At 46.2% G+C, this 21,448-nt stretch overlaps 2 protein-coding genes across 9 annotated transcripts in view; one reads left to right on the top strand and one right to left on the bottom strand.

Annotated features, from left to right (window-relative positions):
- Window positions 1-76: 76 nt before the first annotated feature.
- The window catches only part of LOC110505409 (dimethyladenosine transferase 1, mitochondrial), a 47,861-nt gene continuing 26,489 nt past the window's right edge, over window positions 77-21,448 (bottom strand). For 4 of the 8 annotated variants that reach the window (XM_036962815.2, XM_036962814.2, XM_036962817.2 and 1 more), the window contains exons 7-8: window positions 1,836-1,963; window positions 77-1,207 (exon numbers count right to left, since the gene is read on the bottom strand). In XM_036962815.2, coding sequence (XP_036818710.2) covers window positions 961-1,207; window positions 1,836-1,963 — 375 coding nt within the window. In that variant the 3' untranslated portion in view covers window positions 77-960. Of the gene's footprint in view, window positions 1,208-1,835; window positions 1,964-14,104; window positions 14,532-21,448 lie in introns of those variants that run through there. The other 4 variants (XM_090220672.1, XM_090220671.1, XM_090220674.1 and 1 more) reach the window with 1 other exon arrangement.
- On the top strand, window positions 9,981-16,660 carry LOC110505408 (claudin-20-like). The gene is made up of 2 exons (XM_021584609.3): window positions 9,981-10,203; window positions 10,831-16,660. Exons 1-2 carry the CDS (start codon window positions 10,087-10,089, stop codon window positions 11,716-11,718), a joined length of 1,005 nt encoding a protein of 334 aa, XP_021440284.3. The 5' UTR covers window positions 9,981-10,086; the 3' UTR covers window positions 11,719-16,660.

Genomic DNA, 21,448 nt, shown 5'->3' with positions numbered 1-21,448 from the left:
GGCCAACGATACATAATAATTAATAGGTCATTGACAGAAGCAGGATAGAGTTGGAGGAAGAAACGTGCAAAAAAATAATTGGCAGGATTTTTATTTGTACACATCTGAGGATTGTGCAGCACAAACAAATGAATGAAACATTATTGTACTATCATCACGGATGGCCAGCGTTTTATTTATAACAAGGCACACAGAGTCCTCACTTTTTAGGATTTGAATAGCCTCACCAAGAGCTGACAACTTTCCAACAGCATGTCCCTCCTCTCCTGTTAGTGAGAGGGAGGTGGAATGGCCTGAATAACGTCAACATGTTCTCATTCTCTAAATCATCCTGAAAATGTTTCCGGACTCCATCTCCCAGAGGACGAGGTAAGAACCAGGGTATAATATACGAGAGCTTGAAGCGCCAGGTAGCCTAGAGTGTTGGTAACCGAAAGGTCGCTAGTTTGAGTTGCCGATCCGACAAGGTGAAAATCTGCCGCTGTGCCCTTGAGCAAGGCATGTAACCCCTAATTGCTCTAGGCTGACCCTGGCTGTGACTCCACTCTCCGAATGTGAATCAGAGTTGAGATATGTAAAATATAAGAACCTACATAAAGATTACCACAAATCTGGTAATTTCACACACACTATTCTTTCTTTACAACTGGACGAGTGCCTGAGCTCTAGATTAGTATGTGTGTTAGCTGTTCCAGTTTGGACCAAGGCCCATAGTCTCTCCCTCTCCCGCCACAGCCCAGTGTTCAGTTCTCCCCTGTTGTTTCCATCACAGTCCCTCTCTTCTATCCCATCTAAGATTCACGGTCTCATCCAGCGCCTCCGGGACTACAGTGAAATGGCGTTTAAAAATGCATGCGTGTGCCAGGTGGAAATGTCAGCGCTAAGAGCAGTGCGTTGTCTCTCTCGTCACTAACGGAGACTATTAGGCGTTCCTTCCACTCCGCCCTTTAAGCGCCTCTGTCAGACGGGCTGCTGAGTACCATTAGAGCTGCTGCCCGGGCGTCTGTTAAGGTGTTTGAGTCGGAGTTCCTCTCTGAAGTCGTAGGTGAGGAGACCCTGGTTCTCAGAGCAGAGTTGGCTGTAGGCATCCGCCAGGGCTCTGAAGTCAGGGATGGAGAGCTCCGTGGGGCGCAGGGTGGGGTCCACGTCCGCCTCACGCATCATTACCTCCGCCAGCTCCGGCCGTTGCGCCTCCGGGAACAGCATTCTGGGAAAAGAACACAAATAGTCTCAGGTGGCATCACGGTCACTCATAGGTACAGTCAGGTCTAGAAGGAATCTGCTGAGTTTACAACCAGACAAGTTCATTTAAATCAAACTAAATGCTGCCACAAATAAACAATTATTATGATTAAATATGCAGACACGGGTGTAAAAAAATAAAATCAGTAAAGAATCCGTTGGACCGTACTGTAGATGGAAATAACTCTACTCAGTTCTCAGACTATAGACTAGACATAGCCCCAGATGCCCTCACCAACGCCACGGGTTTTCACAGTTAGCATACAGAACAGCCAAACAGCCACATCCTCAGTACAGATGCTTGCTCAGCATCAGAGAGCTCATTCACAAGCTGTCACTCCGCCCCCTGCAGGTACATCATTTATCATGCCTCGTCTTCCTATGACACCCCAATGACTCAGAACTGCTGCTCTCTTTTGTTCTCTGGGCCTCCTCACAGGAATGGGGGCGGCAGGGGAGAGGAGGAGTGAGAGAGCCATGAGCGGCTTTGTATAGAGCTGGTCAAGGATGAACAGAGTTCCCTTAATGTGGAACGTAACAAAGAGAGAGAACCTGGAGTGTGTGAAGTGGGAGGAGGTAGAAATATTGCTTACTGGATTCCTTTGCGGCAGCGCTTCCTCCGGAACTGGAAGACGTTCCTGACTACTTTCTCCACCAGCTTAAAGGGCTGCTGGATCTGGGGCTGAGCCAGCGGTGTGAAGTGTACCACCCCCACGTCCACCTACACACACACAAGCAGCAGGGGTTCAAATAGATCTGTATGCAACACTGAATAGGATCCTCTCATTGTAGCAGAAAGAGTGGAGGAGAGGCAGAAGAGAGACAGGGTGGAGAGAGAGGGAAAGAGAGTGGAGGAGAGGCAGAAGAGAGACAGGGTGGAGAGAGAGGGAAAGAGAGTGGAGGAGAGGCAGAAGAGAGACAGGGTGGAGAGAGAGGGAAAGAGAGTGGAGGAGAGGCAGAAGAGAGACAGGGTGGAGAGAGAGGGAAAGAGAGTGGAGGAGAGGCAGAAGAGAGACAGGGTGGAAAGAGTGGAGGAGAGGCAGAAGAGAGACAGGGTGGACAGAGAGGGAAAGAGAGTGGAGGAGAGGCAGAAGAGAGACAGGGTGGAAAGAGAGTGGAGGAGAGGCAGAAGAGAGACAGGGTGGAGAGAGAGGGAAAGAGAGTGGAGGAGAGGAAACGGAAATGGAAACAAAACAGGTGATGCAGCGTGCGATGGATGGCAAGCCAGTTACGGTTGCCACAGTAACACCAGTGTAAAAGAGCAGAAAAAGCCATCCCTTTTCCTGTTATGCTGCCACTCAGCCGGCGACGTTCAATACCAGTGAGCCTGACAAGACACAAGGCGACACGTTCAAACGCACTTCTTAATCCCTAGCCTTTCTCTCCATTGTTCCAGCGGCTTGCTGTACTGTAGCTTGGAGGGATGGAGGAACCAGACAGGGGAACACAGCAGGCAGGGTTGGCCCAGCACACAGATCTTCCAAGGGGAGCGCTGGGCCAGTGGGAATCCTGGCTGTGGTTCCCCTCTCTAGCCGCCTCCCTCCCAATCCTCATGTCATAGCTAAGCTGATATGACAAACTGTTGAAGTAATTGTTCCAGACTCTGCAGTGCCTAGTCCTACTCCCCCCCTCTTCCTCACAAACTCCTCCTCTTCCTCACTTGCTCTATGCCTGTCTGAGCGTAATAAAGGGATTGAGCTCAGACTCGCAACACTTCTTTTGGTGGATCTGTGAATGTGCAGTAGGAAAGCAAAGCTTCCTCCCTCTCTCTTACATGAGGCTTCCAGGGGGGTCTAATGCAGATCGGGAGCCAGACATGAAGCACAGCCAGCCTGAGGAGTGGAGCTATAGACCAATGACACGGCAGCGAGACACTGGGCAACAGAGCGGAGCGCTGTAGCCTACCTGCTTTCACCTGGTAATATCCGTATTTCTCTGGTGTGAGCGCCGCTCAAGGGGACCACTGACTGACTGACTGACCTACCTACTCTGGGGACCAGCACGGCTCACTTCTCTGTCTACGGGGAGGGGAGAGGAGGTGCAGCCTGATACAGCCGAGGACACCACGACAGTGCCAGAAGGATACAGTCTGGACACATACAGATATTTACACAGGTATGTGAAAGGGGATACAGACGATACAATATGAGGCAGATGGTACAGAGTGGATGGATAGAAAACAAAAACCACACAGGTATGTGGGTGCCGGGGCGTTTCATTTACAGCACAGCTCTCCTGTTGAGACAACCTGCCCCAAGGAACAACCTCCCGCAGCATCTCTGCGTCTGTGTTGGTTGTGACTCACCCTACTCGATCTTGCTTTGTTATTCTGGGCTAGGGAAGGGGAGGGGCAGGATAATTGGGGGAGGAGAACTAAAGTGGTCCAAGGACGTGATGGAGGCTTTCTAATGAGCCATTTAGATTCTGTCCCTCCTGTGCCGTGGCGTGCTGCAGTGTCTGGCTGGGCTTGTAAACCAGGATAGCTATCTACTATCTCATCTGATCTACAGCTCCGTATGTTGCTGCCTGCCTGCCGCAGTGGTATGGGACACCACCGCTATACTGGAGCCTAGTTGTCAGAGCAGCCAGCTATATTGTAGACTATAGAGTACAGCTAACTCCTGGGCTGCTCACTTCACTGTACAGTGCATTCGGAAAGTATTCAGTCCCATCGACCTTTTCCACATGTTCTTACGTTACAGCCTAATAAAATGGATTAAATGAAACATTTTACTCATCAATCTACACACAATACTCCATATTCACAAAGCAAAAAACAGCTCGATTTTTTTTGCAAATGTATTAAAAATAAAAAACAGACACCTTGAAATTGAGCTCAGGTGCAACCTGTTTCCATTGATTCATTGATTTGAGGGCTCGAGTGGTGCAGCGGTCTAAGGCACTGCATCTCAGTGCAAGACACCCTGGTTTGATTCCAGACTGAATCACAACCGGACGTAATTGGGAGTCCCATAGAGTGGCGCACAATTGACCCAGAGTCATCCGGGTTTGGCCGGGGTAGACCGGCATTGTATATATGAATTTGTTCTTAACTGACTTGCCTAGTTAAATAAAAAAATAAATATATAAAATCATCCTGGAGATGTTTCTACAACTTGGAGTCTACCCGTGGTAAATTCAATTGATTGGACATGATTTGGAAATGCACACACCTGTTTATATAAGGTCCCACAGTTGACAGTGCATGTCAGAGCAAAAACCAAGCTATGAGGTCAAAGGAATTGTCCGTAGCGCTCCGAGACAGGATTGTGTCGAGACACAGATCTGGAGGTCCCCAAGAACACAGTGGCCTCCATCATTCTTAAATGGAAGAAGTTTGGAACCACAAGACTCTTCCTAGAGCTGGCCGCAAGGCCAAACTGAGCAATCGGGAGAGAAGGGCCTTGGTCAGGGAGTTGACCAAGAACCCGATGGTCACTCTGACAGAGCTCCAGAGTTCCTCTGTGGAGATGGAAAACCCATCCAGAAGGACAACCATCTCTGTAGCACTCCACCAATCAGGCCTTTATGGTAGAGTGGCCAGACAGAAGCCACTCTTCAGTAAACGGCACAAAAGCCCACTTGGAATTTGACACAAGGCAACTAAAAGGACTCTCAGACCGTGAGAAACAAGATTCTCTGGTCTGATGAAACCAAGATTGAACTCTTTGGGCTGGGACTGGGAGACTAGTCAGGATCAAGGGAAAGATGAACGGAGCAAAGTACAGAGAGATCCTTGATGAAAACCTGCTCCAGAGCACTCAGGACCTCAGACTGGGGCGACGGTTCCCCTTCCAACAGGACAACGATCCTAAGCACACAGCCAAGACAACGCAGGAGTGGCTTCGGGACAAGTCTCTGAATGTCTTTGAGTGGTCCAGCCAGAGCCTGGACTTGAACCCGATCGAATATCTCTGGAGACCTGAAAATAGCTGTGCAGCGACACTCCCCATCCAACCTGACAGAGCTTGAGAGGATCTGCAGAGAACAATGGGAGAAACTCTCTAAATACAGGTGTGCCAAGCTTGTAGCGTCATACCCAATAAGACTCGAGGCTGTAATCGCTGCCAAAGGTGCTTCAAAGTACTGAGTAAAGGGTCTGAATACTTATGTAAATGTGATTTCAGTTTTAAATACATTTGCAAAAAATAACTTTTTGCTTTTTCATTATGGGGTATTGTGTGTAGATTGATGAGGGGGAAAACAACTATTTGATCTATTTTAGAATAACAAAATGCCCCCCCAAAAAGTCAAAGGGTCTGAATAATTTCAGATGCACTGTAAGTTAGAGCAGGGGTTAAACGTTTTCAGCTCAGGACCCGAATTTAAAACATTTACTGTCCTCCCGTGACCCAAATCATCCTCCAACAACCCAAATTAAGAAGAAATTGTGTGCGATTATAGATTTATTCTCATAACTCACGACCCACCTCTTACGTGCACACTTTTGGTCCCGACACAGTTTAAGAAACTGAGTTGGAGGAAGACGAGAAGGTTTTGGACACCAGTTACAATAGACTTTCAGGGCAGGGAGAAGAAGTGCTGCATTGCTTTGTGATACACTGGGGCTGGAAATAGTATTTGTGACAGGAGCCTTCATGAGAAATTGACTCATCGGCATCAATTGTGCGGAACGAGGCTGACATTAGGAAAATCTATTCTTCCACCAGTTACCCAAAAATGCTAGGATGGTGGGGTGAGGTGTAGTCTCATACCCTGGTACTGCAGTGTGCCTTTAACAACACACACACACTGAGTGATGCAGCATCAGACCACCATCTGGTCTCGAGAGGTAATAGAAAAGAATGGCTTTAATTTCACTCTCCCGGAGTAATTAGGCCATTTATTTTCCGCACTTCATGATTTAAAAGGAGCAGGGGGATGTCGATATTCAGACTATACAGGCAGCAGCGTTTCAGCCATAGGCTTGTCCGACTCACTTTGCCTTGTGATTTATGAACGACGGCCCGCTACATGGCCTGACTAGGTGCTCTGCTGTAATATATCCCCTCCTGCCATTAATCCTCCTCTGATAACCTTAACACACAAGAAACTTCCATCTTAAATCCACGTGCTGCCTCCTCCACACTGCATGCCAGTGCTTTGAAAATGCTCCTGCTCAAATAGGCTGCATGTAGTGGGAGATGGTGAACTAGGAATCCGAGACTGACTTATTGCCTCTGTGACCACATTAATATCTCTCCCTGGTTCTCACTCTCATCCGTCATCCCCCTTCCTTTCAGCTGGTGGGAGGGTGTATGATGAGGCCTGGCTGGAGGAGACTGGGATGATTGGAATGTAAATAGGACCTCATGATGTAACGAACATGCTTTTTAACGGCGCGGAAAGAAGCAAATCATAACCCCTATTGATATCTAGATGAATTTTGCTACTCCAAATTGGCTCATTATATAAGGATCCACATAAAGAAAAATGATACAGCTCTCTCCATGGCTAATTTAGTCCTCCTGCCTTTTTTAAACGTCAAACATTTACAGAGACTTTGAACCAACCAACTTTCCCTCTTGCACACTAATATTGTATGCTAAATAATCTTACTAACTCAACCTTTCTTTTACACACAGTAAGTAGTCTTTCCCTCCATATCTGGCAAGGTATCACGATACACATCTGAAAAATCCCAGCTCTGCCTTTGTCCCCCTCAGCGACCCTGACCCAATTCATCTCAATAATATTGAATCATGCACATATATGCATATTAACACTTATACATGTCATCTGTATGACCTTCTCAGAGCTCTGCAGGAACTCTATGACACTGGCGTTTGCCCTGTAGCTCCAAGTCCCCTCGTCCCCTTGCCCATTTCCACCTTCTACTCCTTTCCCCAGAGTATTCTCTTTTACCCAATGGTGTTTGAGCAATAATTTGTCATCTCCCTCTGAGCGTAACCAAGATGAGATGGCAGGCCCTCGGGGTGGCTAGCCGATACCACCTGAGCAACCTGCATTTCTCTTTACGTAACTGCTGCAGGTTCTGAGGGGGGAGGAAGGAACAATGGGATACTCAGCTGGGGAATACAGAAAGTTAAAAGAAGATAAAAAAGATTCCTCCAAGGGGAAAGAGATGCATTAATCATAACAATACCTTCAGAAGACAACCTCCATTACATCAGCAGCTGGGGAGGACAGGCTCAGGAGGAGTAGACACTAGGCAGTCAGCACCACTAAATCTAAAGCTATAGGCAGATCTTGCTGGAGGGGGCCCTGCCATTGTGCCTTGCTGCGCTGTACTGTGCTGTGCAGCCTGCCAGGGCTTCCCACGCTCGCAGATCAGCCCTGGGCACACAGCACAGGCAAACCAAGAACATCTCCCGATCCATGCCCATCTCATTCTCAGGTCCCCTGAGATGTTTTCCCAAGGAACACTCTCCAACATCACAGTAGAGAATACCACTAGGCAAAAATTAAGAATTCCACAAGGTCACGAGAAGAGAGACGAGGACTGGGGGAAAAATTAGCCTACCAAACAAACAAAATGGAGTCTACACCGTTTTTACATGACATTTAAAAACACTCAAAATGTCTGACCACTTGGTACACTTGGGAGTAAATGTAGGCCGTGTAAGTTTTCACGGTACTTGTGCATGTGACAAATAAAACTTGAACTAATAGAGAAAACTTAATTCATTTCATATTATGTCTGTTTTCCCCGTGACAGTTTACAAATGTCCTGCATGTTGAAAATGGGCATGCCCATACACGGGACAAGATTGTGTTGACAACTACATGGCACTTATCAGGTGACACTTCTGACCATAACCGAACAACAAGGCTTCTTTCTACAAAATGATGAGCACAAAAGCAATTACACCGTGAAATAAACAATATGAAAATTGAACAATAAAATCCCACATCTGAGGAAAGGGCCATCTCTGCGTCCAGTCATGCCTTGGAGCTATACTGTGGAGGACTGAGCTACGAGGTGAGAAAGAAGGGACCATGCTTATAATAGCCTGCCATGTCTTCACACATCACAGCATCACACATCACTCCCTGGGTACATGTTAACTGCGGTTCCTCACAGCCCCCCTCTCCCGTCCCTGTTATTTATTTTATTCCCCATAGAACACCAGAATCAGAATCTCATCGGTAAAACACACTCAAACACACTACTGTGTAGAAATGAGTGTGGCTCTTTCTCATCCTGCCGCACCAACCCACAACGGCCTGCAGTATGAAGTCTGAAGGTCAGCAGTGCCAAGTCGTCAGGTAATACTGTGGTATTGTGTGTGTGTGTGTGTGTGTGTGCATGCTGTTATTGGGGGGGACAAAATGGAGGTAGACCATTGGACCAAATTAAACAAGCAGATCAATCACCAAACCAATCAATCACTCACTCAACTCCTGTTTAGTCATTACAGGCGGGGAGAGAGAGGGGAGATGATTTCCTTCATGGTTCGGCTGTTTATGATGATCTTACCCATGCAGCAACATTATGGAAACACACATCTGCGTTAAAGGCTATCATGTACTTTAGCCTGGTCTGTTTTTCGCTCTCATTGTCATTCTAGACTAGACATCCTCTGCAGAATAGTGGAAGAGGGATGGGCAGGGGGTAGCAGCTGTGAGTTTAGCCTTCCGTTGAGTGGTTGCTGATGCTAACTGCTCTAGGGATGGTCAGTTTTGGCATAGTGGGGTGTTAACAAAACAGTGTTGCTCTGACCCGTTGATGTACTCCTACCACATAAATAAAAGAAGCCACTATGAAATGTTCTAATGGTTATTATTGTAATATTGTATGCCTATTGTTTTCAGTATATCTGACATGAGATTGTAGGTGTTGGGTAGACCGGTAAAGATCATGTTGATTAAACAATACTTCGCAGGGTGCAATGGGTTCATTATTACGAATCCCATGGTTGAAAGAAACTCGGCAGCTCGTGGACCGTTATTTGGGGGTTGTGCTGTCCATGAAAAACTTGAGACGTCCCTAACCTTACCCTAGAACTAACCATAACCTTTACCTAATATTAACCCCAATCTTACCAGTTGTAAACGTCAACTTCAAAGGGAGTTGGGACGTCCCAATGATCCCGTTTAGACTATTCCGTTATTTTGGGGTTTCAATAGTTAGAGGTAAGTAAAGTTAGCCAAAGTTGTCATTTATTTTGCTTAAACATTTGAGTATGGAGATAAGACCAGTGAAGCATGATTGGTGTCATTATGAAAACAGGGGTATCTGTCACATTATTAGGCTAAATGTAAAACATTTGTGAACAGTTTAGCTAGCTAGGCTAACGTTAATAGATAATTAAAGTAACGCTAACGTAAGCCAACAATGCGCACTGTTTCAGATCAATAGCTAGCCATCTAGCTAGTTATGACAAACAATCCGCTAGCTAGATGCAACGTCTTGTAGCCAGCTAATAATATGGGTCAATATTGGAATGAAGAAGCTCTGGCTCATGATTGATTGCGGTTTGACTTAGCTGGTCCATGACAACACGTCTGCTTGTTCATCACCTGCTGCATATATGAAGCATCGAGTGACAAGTGCACACTGCCAACACCAACTCAAGTATAATGTAACGCACATAGACAAATAAATATAGTGTGAAGACAGTTTACACACACACACACACACACACACAACCAGGTACGGTGTGAGTGTAAAGCTGGTGTACGGTTTGCCGTAGTGAATTTAACGGTCCACACACTATTCTGAATTAGCTCAGCTCACGACCCAAGTGACGTAGAGAGAGTATTTCCACGTCACTGAAAGGGAAGCAACGCAACCCATCTTCAGAAGCGCCAAGCAAGCATGTGTGGTCCACCACTATGATGTCCTCTAATATACTGTTGCTAAGGAAATGGATGAAATGAATGGCTTCCCTAAGGCTGAAATCCTTCTCGCCCCCTCCTCACCCCGTGTTTTTGTGTGTTTACAGAAATCACTGCGAACAACCTGACGCGTCAAAAAGGAGCTCTGCACCAGCCGAGGTAAGGACCTTAACATTGCTCTCTCTTGCTGTACATTGTAAACAATTCTAATTAACCGATGGTTTGTTTGCCCTTGTACACTTTCTGCAGGCAAGAATAATCAATACATGTTAAATTAAACGCAATACTGGCAATTTTGAGAATGTCTTAAAAAGGAGAAAAAAACGGTCTAATTTCAAACTTTTACAATTTTTAAAAACGAAAATCTATATTATTGTATCAGTGTAAAATTATTTCAAAATGTCAGAATTTACCTTGTGTTAATATGTTGAAGTCACTGTGGTTGGGTAACCTTATTATAGTGAGGTGAAGAGGACACTGCAGCTTTAAGTCCACATATTGAGCGTTGCAAATATCAGAAACTCATTCTCCTCTCCAGTAACAGTTGAGGCGCTGGCATAAGGAAGAGGCAGGCGCAACAGAAAATGCCCACACGCACTAAAACCTGTGTCTCCTTCTCCAATAATCAGCCAGAGCGGTCTCTCTCCAATTGGTCCGGTTTCACGCTCTCCTTTGTTCTTGTAAAAAAAAGTCTGTGCGTGTGTGGGGTAAGTGAGGGGAAAGAGAAAGACAGACAGAGAGACCTGCTTAATTAAATTTCTCATTCTGGTCTTCTTTCCTCTACAGTCCATTGGAGCCGGCACTGAGGAACTGAGTCGTCGGCTGCTGCCAGTTCTAGCACCAGAATCCTCTACAGCCGTCTGGGGTGAGGAGCCGAGGTGCCTGGCTGGGGCTGGGTGGATGGTAACTGGAGGAGTAGGGGGCCACGGCAGAAGGAGGAGAATGGCATCCACAGGCATGCAGATCTTTGCCTTCGTCCTGGCGCTGCTGGGCATCATGGGGGCCATGATGGCTACGCTGCTGCCCAATTGGAAGGTGAGCGCCGATGTAGGCTCCAACATCATCACGGCCATCTCCCAGATGCAGGGGCTGTGGATGGACTGCACCTGGTACAGCACCGGCATGTTCAGCTGCACCTTGAAGTACTCGGTGCTGTCGCTGCCCGCCTACCTGCAGACTGCCCGCACCACCATGGTGCTGTCCTGTGTGATGGCTGCCATGGGCCTGTGCCTGGCATCCCTGGGGCTCAAATGTACTCGCTGGGGGGGCGGCCGGCGCGCCAAGAGGCACGCGGCCATCGCCAGCGGGGGCTGCTTCATCGCCGCCGGCTTCCTGTGCCTGGTGCCTGCTTCCTGGTTCACCAAAGAGGTCATCACTAACTTCCTGGACCGCAGCGTGCACGAGAGCAATAAGTTTGAGCCCGGGGGCGCCGTGTACGTGGCCTTCCTGTCGGCAGGCTTCCTCTTTGTGGGGGGGTCCATCTTCTGCGTGTCGTGCTCGGGGAAGAGGCCCGGCAACCAGGACATGATCTTGCTGCCGCCCCCTGATAAACTCTTACTGCAGCAGCAACAGCACCTCCTACAGCAACAGCAGCAGGACCATCTCCAGCACCAGTACTGCTCCCTCTCCCCACTAGACAATAAAACAGGCTACAGTCTGCAGGACTATGTGTAGGCTAAAGCAACACTGCACGCCATGCGCTACTGTTAGGCAGTTTGGGAAAACCGCTGCGTCTTACATGTAGTTCACCAACCAACCAAGCTCTTAAAGAGGAGGAGATGAGAGAGGAGGGGGAAGGACTTTGAGGGTGGGCTTTTTTCTTCCCCCCCATTGTAGCTCTCTCTCTCCCCTCTTTCTTTGCTTTCTGTTCTATGAGCACAAGCAGTGGAGGTATTCCCTGAGCAGCCCCTTGGAACAGACAGACGATGGATGGTGAATGTGAAATGCAGCGCAGCCGGAGGACGAAGGAAGGCGCTGCAGAATGGGAGGGGAGCCGCAGCTGAACAAATGCAGATACCCCAGCGATCATCAGTAAATCACACGAGTTCCCGGGGGAATGGGTTAGCTGATAGCAAGCCTCCTGTTCCTTTCCTTTTCATCGCCAAAGGTTTGAATTGATAAGCATTCATTTAGTTTGCTAAGTCATCAATATTGATATTATTGTCTCAAAGAGGCAATAACAGTACGTGGAATTCCCTTTTCATTAGCCAGCCATTGTAGTTTTCAACCATCCATAAGATATGGTAGTTGTTGGAACTGATTTAATAAATTGTCTTATTTTTGGTAGCGAATAGACATTGATATTTTGCCTAAGCATGCTGTCTGGAGCCTGTCTGTGTATAATGCAGAGGAATGCCTGCCTGGTAGAGAATGAGACGTACGTAGTGTAACCAAACACAATGCCTGTGCCTAAAAAGACGTAGTACATTATCCTTCCCGGGGAAATTGTTCAAAAGAGGACTGTCAGGATGAGTAAGTAGGGTGCTGGGCTATGGAACAGAACTGCAGACAAACCCACCCCTGGATCTCACCCTGCAGGTAGACACACAGAGAGGGAGAAACGGAGCGAGAGAGAGAGCCTCCCCCTCCAGCAGAGTGGACTGTCTGACATGTTTGCTGCTTTCCCATTTAGCTCCCAAAACAAGCTGCCTTCTTGGGCTAGGCTACACGCTACTGATTTCATGCATTAGGCATACAAAATGAACACACACCCCCACATACATACAGTTCACACCCGCATAGAGTACAAACACCCACACACAGATACAAAACCCCACACATACACACAGATACAGAAGCCCAAACGCATGCTCAGAAACACACACAGAAATATACAGAAACACACACTGTACCTTTTTGACACACTGGGCTGCATGTGCTTTTCATCCTGCTGTCTGCCTCCTCACTGCCATGGAAACGGAATCCTGTGCCCTAATGTCTTCATTGTCTGGGGTGTGTTTGTGTCAACCAGTGCTTTGAGGTTGGGTAGGGGGGCATCTCTCTCTCTCTCTGCATGGCCCCATAAGCCTTGTGCAGAACCTCAACACACACAGAGCTGCTCCTCTAATCCCCTTTATTAGCCCAGTGACATGAGGCACCAAGCCACTGTTACACCCAGGTCTGTCTGGGAACTGCTCTCTTTTTGTTGTCCTTCCTTAGTGTCTTTCACGTGCAATTAGGGTTGATGGGGAAAATGGATGTGTTGTGACAAATCTGGCTGATTATTGGAATTGTATGATGGCATAGAGAGAGGCTTTGAACGGTCATGGTTGACTGCAGTGGTGTGGCAGATTTGCCTCCAAATCCAGAAATGGTTTGAGTCATTCCTCCACATGTGACTTGTTTACCAAGTCCGTCAGCAGTGCATATGCTACCATGTAATACCTGCAGGAGACCCTGCAGCTGAAGTTCAAGGACGTTCTGTGCCATTCTGTTCTTTCCTTCCTGTCAATCTCTCTTTTACCATTTCTCTCTACCTATATCCCCCTTTTACTGAAGTCACGTGGACTTTCTCTTTGACTGACAGGGAACACTTTTGCATGTTGAGAGCATGCTGGCCAACACACACACTGACACACCACCCCTGCTGCCTACTCATATGTCAAGGGTGCTATTGCACATTAACACAGTCACATTCTCATGTGTGTCTAACACGGCTGAGAGGAGAGGGAGGTAGGTTGTCTCCGGCCTGAAATGGCTGCTCTGGTGACAGGCCCCGGCAGTGGCCCTCCCATTCTCTCACACATTGTTTCCTATGGGGAGAGCAGATGGCTAAGCCCAGCTCGCCACTTTCAGGCGGCTGCCTGCACAACGGGGGCATCGCCACAGGCATCACTTTAGGGCCTGGAAGCCCGGAAGGGGCAGGTTTCACACCCCAAGCAACATGCCAGGGATAGAGCAGAGGGGACCGGACGGGCATCCGTACAATAACACACTTCCCCAACCCCTGCCAGGCCTTACGAATGCAATAAATGAAGACAAGAATGTGAATGTGCCCTCATTAACAAACTGAACACATACAACACATACAGTGCCTATCAAAAGTTGACACACCTACTTATTCCGGGGGATTTCTTTATTTTGACAATTTTCTACATTGTAGAATATGAGTTAAGACATCAAAACTATGAAATAACACATATGGAATCATGTAGTAACCACAAAAAGTGTAACAAATCAAAATATATTTTATATTTGAGATTCTTTAAAGTAGCCACCCTTTGCCTTGATGAGAGCTTTGCACACTCTTGGCATTCTCTCAACCAGCTTCATGAGGAATGCTTTTCCAACAGTCTTGAAGGAGTTCCCACGTATGCTGAGCACTTGTTGGCTGCTTTTTCTTAACTCTGTGGTCCAACTCATCCCAAACCATCTCAATTGGGTTGAGGTCGGGTGATTGTGGAGGCCAGGTCATCTGATACAGGACATTCACTCTCCTTGGTCAAATAGCCCTTACACAGCCTGGAGGTGTGTTTTGGGTCATTGTCCTGTTGAAAAACAATTGATAGTCCTGCTAAGCGCAAACCAGATGGTAAGGTGTATCGCTGCAGAATGAGTAGCCATGCTGGTTAAGTGTGCCTTGAATTCTAAATTAATTACAGACAGTGTCACCAGCAAAGCACCCCACACCATCACTCCTCCATGCTTCACGGTGGGAACCACACACGCGGAGATCATCCGCGTCTCACAAAGACACGGCAGTTGGAACCAAAAATCTCAAATTTGACTCATCAGACCAAAGGACATATTTCCACTGCTGTCCATTGCTTGTGTTTCTTGGCCCAAGCAAGTTTATTCTTATTATTGGTGTCCTTTAGTAGTGGTTTCAAATCAAGTCTCCTCTGAACAGTTAATGTCGAGATGTGTCTGTTACTTGAACTCTGTGGAGCATTTATTTGGGCTGCAATTTCTGAGGCTGGTAACTCTAAATGTTTTATTTATTTTACCTTAATTTAACTAGGCAAGTCAGTTAACAACAAATTCTTATTTTCAATGACGGCCTAGGAACAGTGTTAACTGCCTTGTTCAGGGGCAGAAAGACAGATTTTTACCTTGTCAGCTCGGGGATTCGATCATGCAACCTTTCAGTTACAAGTCCAACGCTCTAACCACTAGGCTACCTGCCGCCCCTAATGAACTTATCCTCTGCAGCAGAGGTACCTCTGGGTCTTCTTTTCCTGTGGCGGTCCTCATGAGAGCCAGTTATCATAGCGCTTGATGGTTTTTGCGACTGCACTTGGAAGAAACCTTCAAAGTTCTTGACATTTTCTGTATTGACTGACCTTCATGTAATGATGGACTTTCATTTCTCTTTGCTTATTTGAGCTGTTCTTGCCAAAATATGGACTTGGTCTTTTACCAAATAGGGCTATCTTCTGTATACCACCCCTACCCTGTCACAACAACTGACTGGCTCAAATGCATTAAGAAGAAATTCCACAAATTAACTTTTAATAAGCCACGCCTGTTAATTGAAATGCATTCCAGGCGACTACCTCATGAAGCTGGTTGAGAGAATGCCAAGCGTGTGCAAAGCTGTCATCAAGGCAAAGGGTGGCTACTTTGAAGAATTTGTTCAACACTTTTCTGGTTACTACATGATTCCATATGTGTTATTTCATCGTTTTGAAGAAAATAGTACAAATAAAGAAAAACCCTTGAATGAGTAGGTGTCCAAACTTTTGACTGGTACTGTATGTGTTTGAGAAAGTGCCAAATCGACTCGTGTCAAGTTTGATCCAGTGTTGTACTTCATGCGGTTTACTTTGTATTGTACGTGTTTGTATATAAATTCTATATTCGCAAATGTTTTATGGATTCATTGTTTGTTGTGCAAGACTAAGTTGACTAAACTAGGCAATCGTTTACAGTAGGATGCAGCTTTCCAGCGTTGGCTTTTCAACCTTATTATTCCAAAGCACACAATTCCAGAGGCATAAACAATTTTACTTTAAAATCGGGAAAGGCTTGCACACGTTATTTTTTGGGTAATGTTTAAATCATGCTTCAGGATTTCCTCATTACAACTCTGCAGATAACTGTACACATTTGTCTAGGAAATTTGTGGACCTAATTATAAAAACATTGTTCTGGCAAGCTAACATGCTTTCCTATTTTGTTCTAATGTCTTACACTATCTTCTTCACTACTCAATTGCACCTTTGTTTGTGTTACCTTGTTTGACAGCAGTTTGTTTCAAGTGGCTGAGCATTGCAAAGTCCTCTGGACCGGTTCAAGTGTACATAATACAACTGGCAGTCTGAAAAACAGTAAAGCCATTTCTGTCTGATGTGATTTGAGCCGGTCAATGTGAGCTGGAGGTTTGTTTCGTTATATAGATGTGCAGCCTGTTCATCAGCCAGCGCACCATTTCATTAGCTTCAAATTGCCTGGGAACAAAGAACAGCCTCTAGATGTCTAAACAGTTGCCACTCTCCAGCAGAAACCAATACAAGAGTTATCATTTTGATAATTGCAGCTTATTTTTGTGGATGCACTTCTTAAATTTGCCAGAGGATTATCAACAGTTCAAGTGTTCTGGTAACTGTTGTCTCAATGTGCTTGTGCAAGTAGGCTAGTTATATTTTTTTATAATAAAACTATTTTGTGGAAGCAACACGCCTTTATTCAATCGTGTGTGTGTTTGGGTGTGAGAACAGTTGGGGATGGTATGGGTTGTACTGTGTATAGTCAGGGTTGCAGTCAGGCTGTTCAGTGTTCCTATAGCCCCTAAACAGTTGGGGATGGTATGGGTTGTACTGCGCATAGGCAGGGTTGCAGTCAGGTTGTTCAGTGTTCCTATAGCCCCTAAATATATGTCTATCTACACACACACACACACACAAAAGTTGAAGTCGGAAGTTTACATACACTTATGTTGGAGTCATTAAAACTCATTTTCAACCACTCCAAAAATGTATTGTAAACAAACTATACTTTTGGCAAGTCAGTTAGGACATCTACTTTGTGCAGGACACAAGTCATTTTTCCCAACAATTGTTTACAGACAGATTATTTCACTTATAATTCACTGTATCACAATTCCAGTGGTTCAGAAGTTTACATACACTAAGTTGACTGTGCCTTTAAACAGCTTTGAAAATTCCAGAAAATGATGTCATGGCATTAGAAGCTTCTGATAGGCTAATTGACATAATTTGTGTCAATTGGAGGTGTACCTGTGGATGTATTTCAAGGCCTACCTTCAAACTCAGTGCCTCTTTGCTTGACATCATGGGAAAATCAAAAGAAATAAGCCAAGACCTCAGAAAAAGTCTGGTTCATCCTTGGGAGCAATTTCCAAATGCCTGAAGGTACCACATTCATCTTTACAAACAATAGTACACAAGTATAAACACCATGGGACCATGCAGCTGTCATACCGCTCAGGAAAGAGACGCGGTCTGTCTCCTAGAGATTAACGTACTTTGGTGCGAACAGTGCAAATCAATCCCAGAACCACAAAGGACCGTGTGAAGATTCTGGAGGAAACAGGTACAAAAGTATCACTTTACCACAGTAAAATTAGTTCAGGGTTGAATCAGACTTGTGGAGGTCTACAATTTTTTTTCTGAGGTCTTGGCTGATTTATTTTGATTTTCCCATGATGTATATGTAGATGACCTGGAGCCAGTGGGTTTGGCAACGAGTATGAAGCGAGGGCCAGCCAACGAGAGCGTACAGGTCTCAGTGGTGGGTAGTATATGGGGCTTTGGTGACAAAATGGATGGCACTGTGATAGACTGCATCCAATTTATTGAGTAGAGTATTGGAGGCTATTTTGTAAAGGATTGGTAGGATGGTCAGTTTTACAAGGGTATGTTTGGCAGCATGAGTGAAGGATGCTTTGTTGTGAAATAGGAAGCCAATTCTAGATTTAACTTTGGATTGGAGATGTTTGATGTGAGTTTGGAAGGAGAGTTCACAGTCTAACCAGACACCTAGGTATTTGTAGTTGTCCACGTATTCTAAGTCAGAACCGTCCAGAGTAGTGATGTTGGACAGGCGGGCAGGTGCGGGCAGCGATCGGTTGAAGAGGATGCATTTAGTTTTACTTGTATTCAAGAGCAATTGGAGTCCACGCAAGGAGAGTTGTATGGCATTGAAGCTCGCCTGGAGGGTTGTTAACACAGTGTCCAAAGAAGGGCCAGAAGTATACAGAATGGTGTCGTCTGCGTAGAGGTGGATCAGAGACTCACCAGCAGCAAGAGCGACCTCATTGATGTATACAGAGAAGAGAGTCGGTCCAAGAATTGAACCCTGTGGCACCCCCATAGAGACTGCCAGAGGCCCTGGACAACAGACCCTCCGATTTGACACACTGAACTCAGAGAAGTAGTTGGTGAACCAGGCGAGGCAATCATTTGAGAAACCAAGGCTGTTGAGTCTGCCCGATGAGGATGTGGTGATTGACAGAGTCGAAAGCCTTGGCCAGGTCAATGAATACGGCTGCACAGTATTGTTTCTTATCGATGGCGGTTAAGATATCGTTTAGGACCTTGAGCGTGGCTGAGGTGCACCCATGACCAGCTCTGAAACCAGATTGCATAGCGGAGAAGGTATGGTGGGATTTGAAATGGTCGGTAATCTGTTTGTTAGAAAGGCAGGGTAGGATAGATATAGGTCTGTAGCAGTTTGGGTCAAGAGTGCCCCCCCCTTTGAAGAGGGGGATGACCGCAGCTGCTTTCCAATCTTTGGGAATCTCAGATGACACGAAAGAGAGGTTGAACAGGCTAGTAATAAGGGTGGCAACAATTTCAGCAGATAATTTTAGAAAGGGTCCAGATTGTCTAGCCTGGCTGATTTGTAGGGGTCCAGATTTTGCAGCTCTTTCAGAACATCAGCTGACTGGATTTGGGAGAAGGAGACATGGGGAAGGTTTGGGCGAGTTGCTGTGGGGGGTGCAGTGCTGTTGATCGGGGTAGGGGTAGCCAGGTGTTAAGCATGGCCAGCCGTAGAAAAATGCTTATTGTAATTCTCAATTATAGTGGATTTATCGGTGGTGACAGTGTTTCCTATCTTCAGTGCAGTGGGCAGCTGGGAGGAGGTGTTCTTATTCTCCATGGACTTTACAGTGTCCCAGAACTTTTTTGAGTTTGTGTTGCAGGAAGCAAATTTCTGCTTGAAGAAGCTAGCCTTATTTTTTCTAACTGCCTGTGTATATTGATTTCTAGCTTCCCTGAAAAGTTGCATATCACGGGGGCTGTTCGATGCTAATGCAGAACGCCATAGGATGTTTTTGTGTTGGTTAAGGGCAGTCAGGTCTGGAGAGAACCAAGGGCTATATCTGTTCCTGGTTCAACATTTCTTGAATGGGGCATGCTTATTTAAGATGGTGAGGAAGTTTAACCAGGCATCCTCTACTGACAGGATGAGATCAATATCCTTCCAGAATACCCCGGCCAGGTCGATTAGAAAGGCCTGCTCGCTGAAGTGTTTCAGGAAGCGTTTGACAGTGATGAGTGGAGGTCATTTGACCCATTACGGATGCAGGCAATGAGGCAGTGATCGCTGAGATCTTGGTTGAAAACAGCAGAGGTGTATTTAGAGGGCAAGTTGGTTAGGATGATATCTATGAGGGTGCCCGTGTTTACGGCTTTGGGGTGGTACCTGGTAGGTTCATTGATCATTTGTGTGAGATTGAGGGCATCACGCTTAGATTGTAGGATGGCTGGGGTGTTAAGCATGTTGCAGTTTAGGTCGCCTAGCAGCACGAGCTCTGAAGATAGATGGGGGGCAGTCAGTTCACATATGATGTCCAGAGCACAGCTGGGGGCAGAGGGTTGTCTATAGCAAGCGGCAACGGCGAGAGACTTGTTTAAAGAGAGGTGGATTTTTAAAAGTATAAGTTCAAATTGTTTGGGTACAGACCTGGATAGTAGGACAGAACTCTGCAGGCTATCTTTGCAGTAAATTGCAACACTGTCCCCTTTGGCTGTTCTATCTTGCCTGAAAATGTTGTAGTTAGGGATGAACATTTTGAATTTTTGGTGGTCTTCCTAAGCTAGGATTCAGACATGGCTAGAACATCCGGCTTGGCAGAGTGTGCTAAAGCAGTGAATAAAACAAACTTAGGGAGGATGCTTCTAATGTTAACATGCATGAAACCAAGGCTATTGCGGTTACAGAAGTCATCAAAAGAGAGCGCCTGGGGAACAGGAGTGGAGCTAGGCACTGCAGGGCCTGGGTTAACCTCCACATCTCCAGAGGAACGGAGTAGGATAAGGGTACGGCTAAAAGCTATGAGAATTGGTCGTCTAGAACGTCTGAAACAGAGAGTAAAAGGAGGTTTCTGGGGATGATAAATAGCTTCAAGGTATAATGTACAGACAAAGGTATGGTACGATGTGAATACAGTAGAGGTAAACCTAGGTATTGAGTGATGATGAGAAAGATATTGTCTCTAGAAACATAATTGAAACCAGGTGATGTCATCGCATGTGTGGGTGGTGGAACTGAAAGGTTGGATAAGGTATAATGAGCAGGGCTAGAGGCTATACAGTGAAATAAGCCAATAAACACTAACTAGAACAGCAATGGACAAGGCATATTTACATTAAGGAGAGGCATGCTTAGTCGAGTGATCATAAGGGTCCAATGAGTAGTGAGGTTGGTTGGGGTCACGGCGATTCAGACAGCTAGCCGGGCCATCGGTTGCAAGCTAGCATAGGATGGAGGTCTGTTTTTAGCCACCTCGTGCGTTTCCGAAGGGTAGATTAGTGGGGTTCCGTGTGGTAGAGGGGATCAATCCAATTGGCAAAATAGTTATAGTTCTAGTGACCCAAGAAAAATTGTCAGAATAGACCTATTCAGATAGCAGCCAATAAGACAGCCAACGATTAGCGGGCCGCAGATGGGCATTCAGGTAACGTCGTGACAGAGGGGCCAGTTAGATAACTCCCTCGGGCAGATAACGTCAGTAGTCCAGTCGTGAAGGCCCGGTAGGGCTCCGCATCGGCAGCAAAACGGGTCCGGATAGGTGATTGTAGCCCAGGAGTGGCTGATGGAACTCTTCAGCTGGCTAAGTTAGCTCCGGAATAATTGATGTTTGCTCCGGGATCGACGTAAGCCAATAGTCACACGGATAGCAACTAGCTAGCTGCGAGATTCAGGTGTAAATGTCCAGAGCTTTCGGTTGAAATCCGGGGATATGGAGAGGAAAATAGGTCCGGTATGTTCTGGTCTGATTTGTGTTGTACAAAACTGGCGATAGCATTTCGGGCTAAAGGATAGCTGATGACCATCAACCGTGGTTAGCTGAATACTAACGTTAGCCAGTAAACTGGCAAAAAAATTACTTGTGTCATGCACAAAGTAGATGTCCTAACCGACTTGCCAAAACTATAGTTTGTTAACAAGAAATTTGTAGAGTAGTTGAAAAACTAGTTTTAATGACTCCAACCTA

This window comes from Oncorhynchus mykiss, chromosome 25 (assembly GCF_057628025.1).
Source record: "Oncorhynchus mykiss isolate SJ-2025 chromosome 25, ASM5762802v1, whole genome shotgun sequence".
Lineage (NCBI taxonomy): Eukaryota > Metazoa > Chordata > Actinopteri > Salmoniformes > Salmonidae > Oncorhynchus > Oncorhynchus mykiss.
The sequence above is the reverse complement of the archived record's forward strand: the minus strand, read 5'-3'. Positions and strand labels throughout refer to the sequence as shown.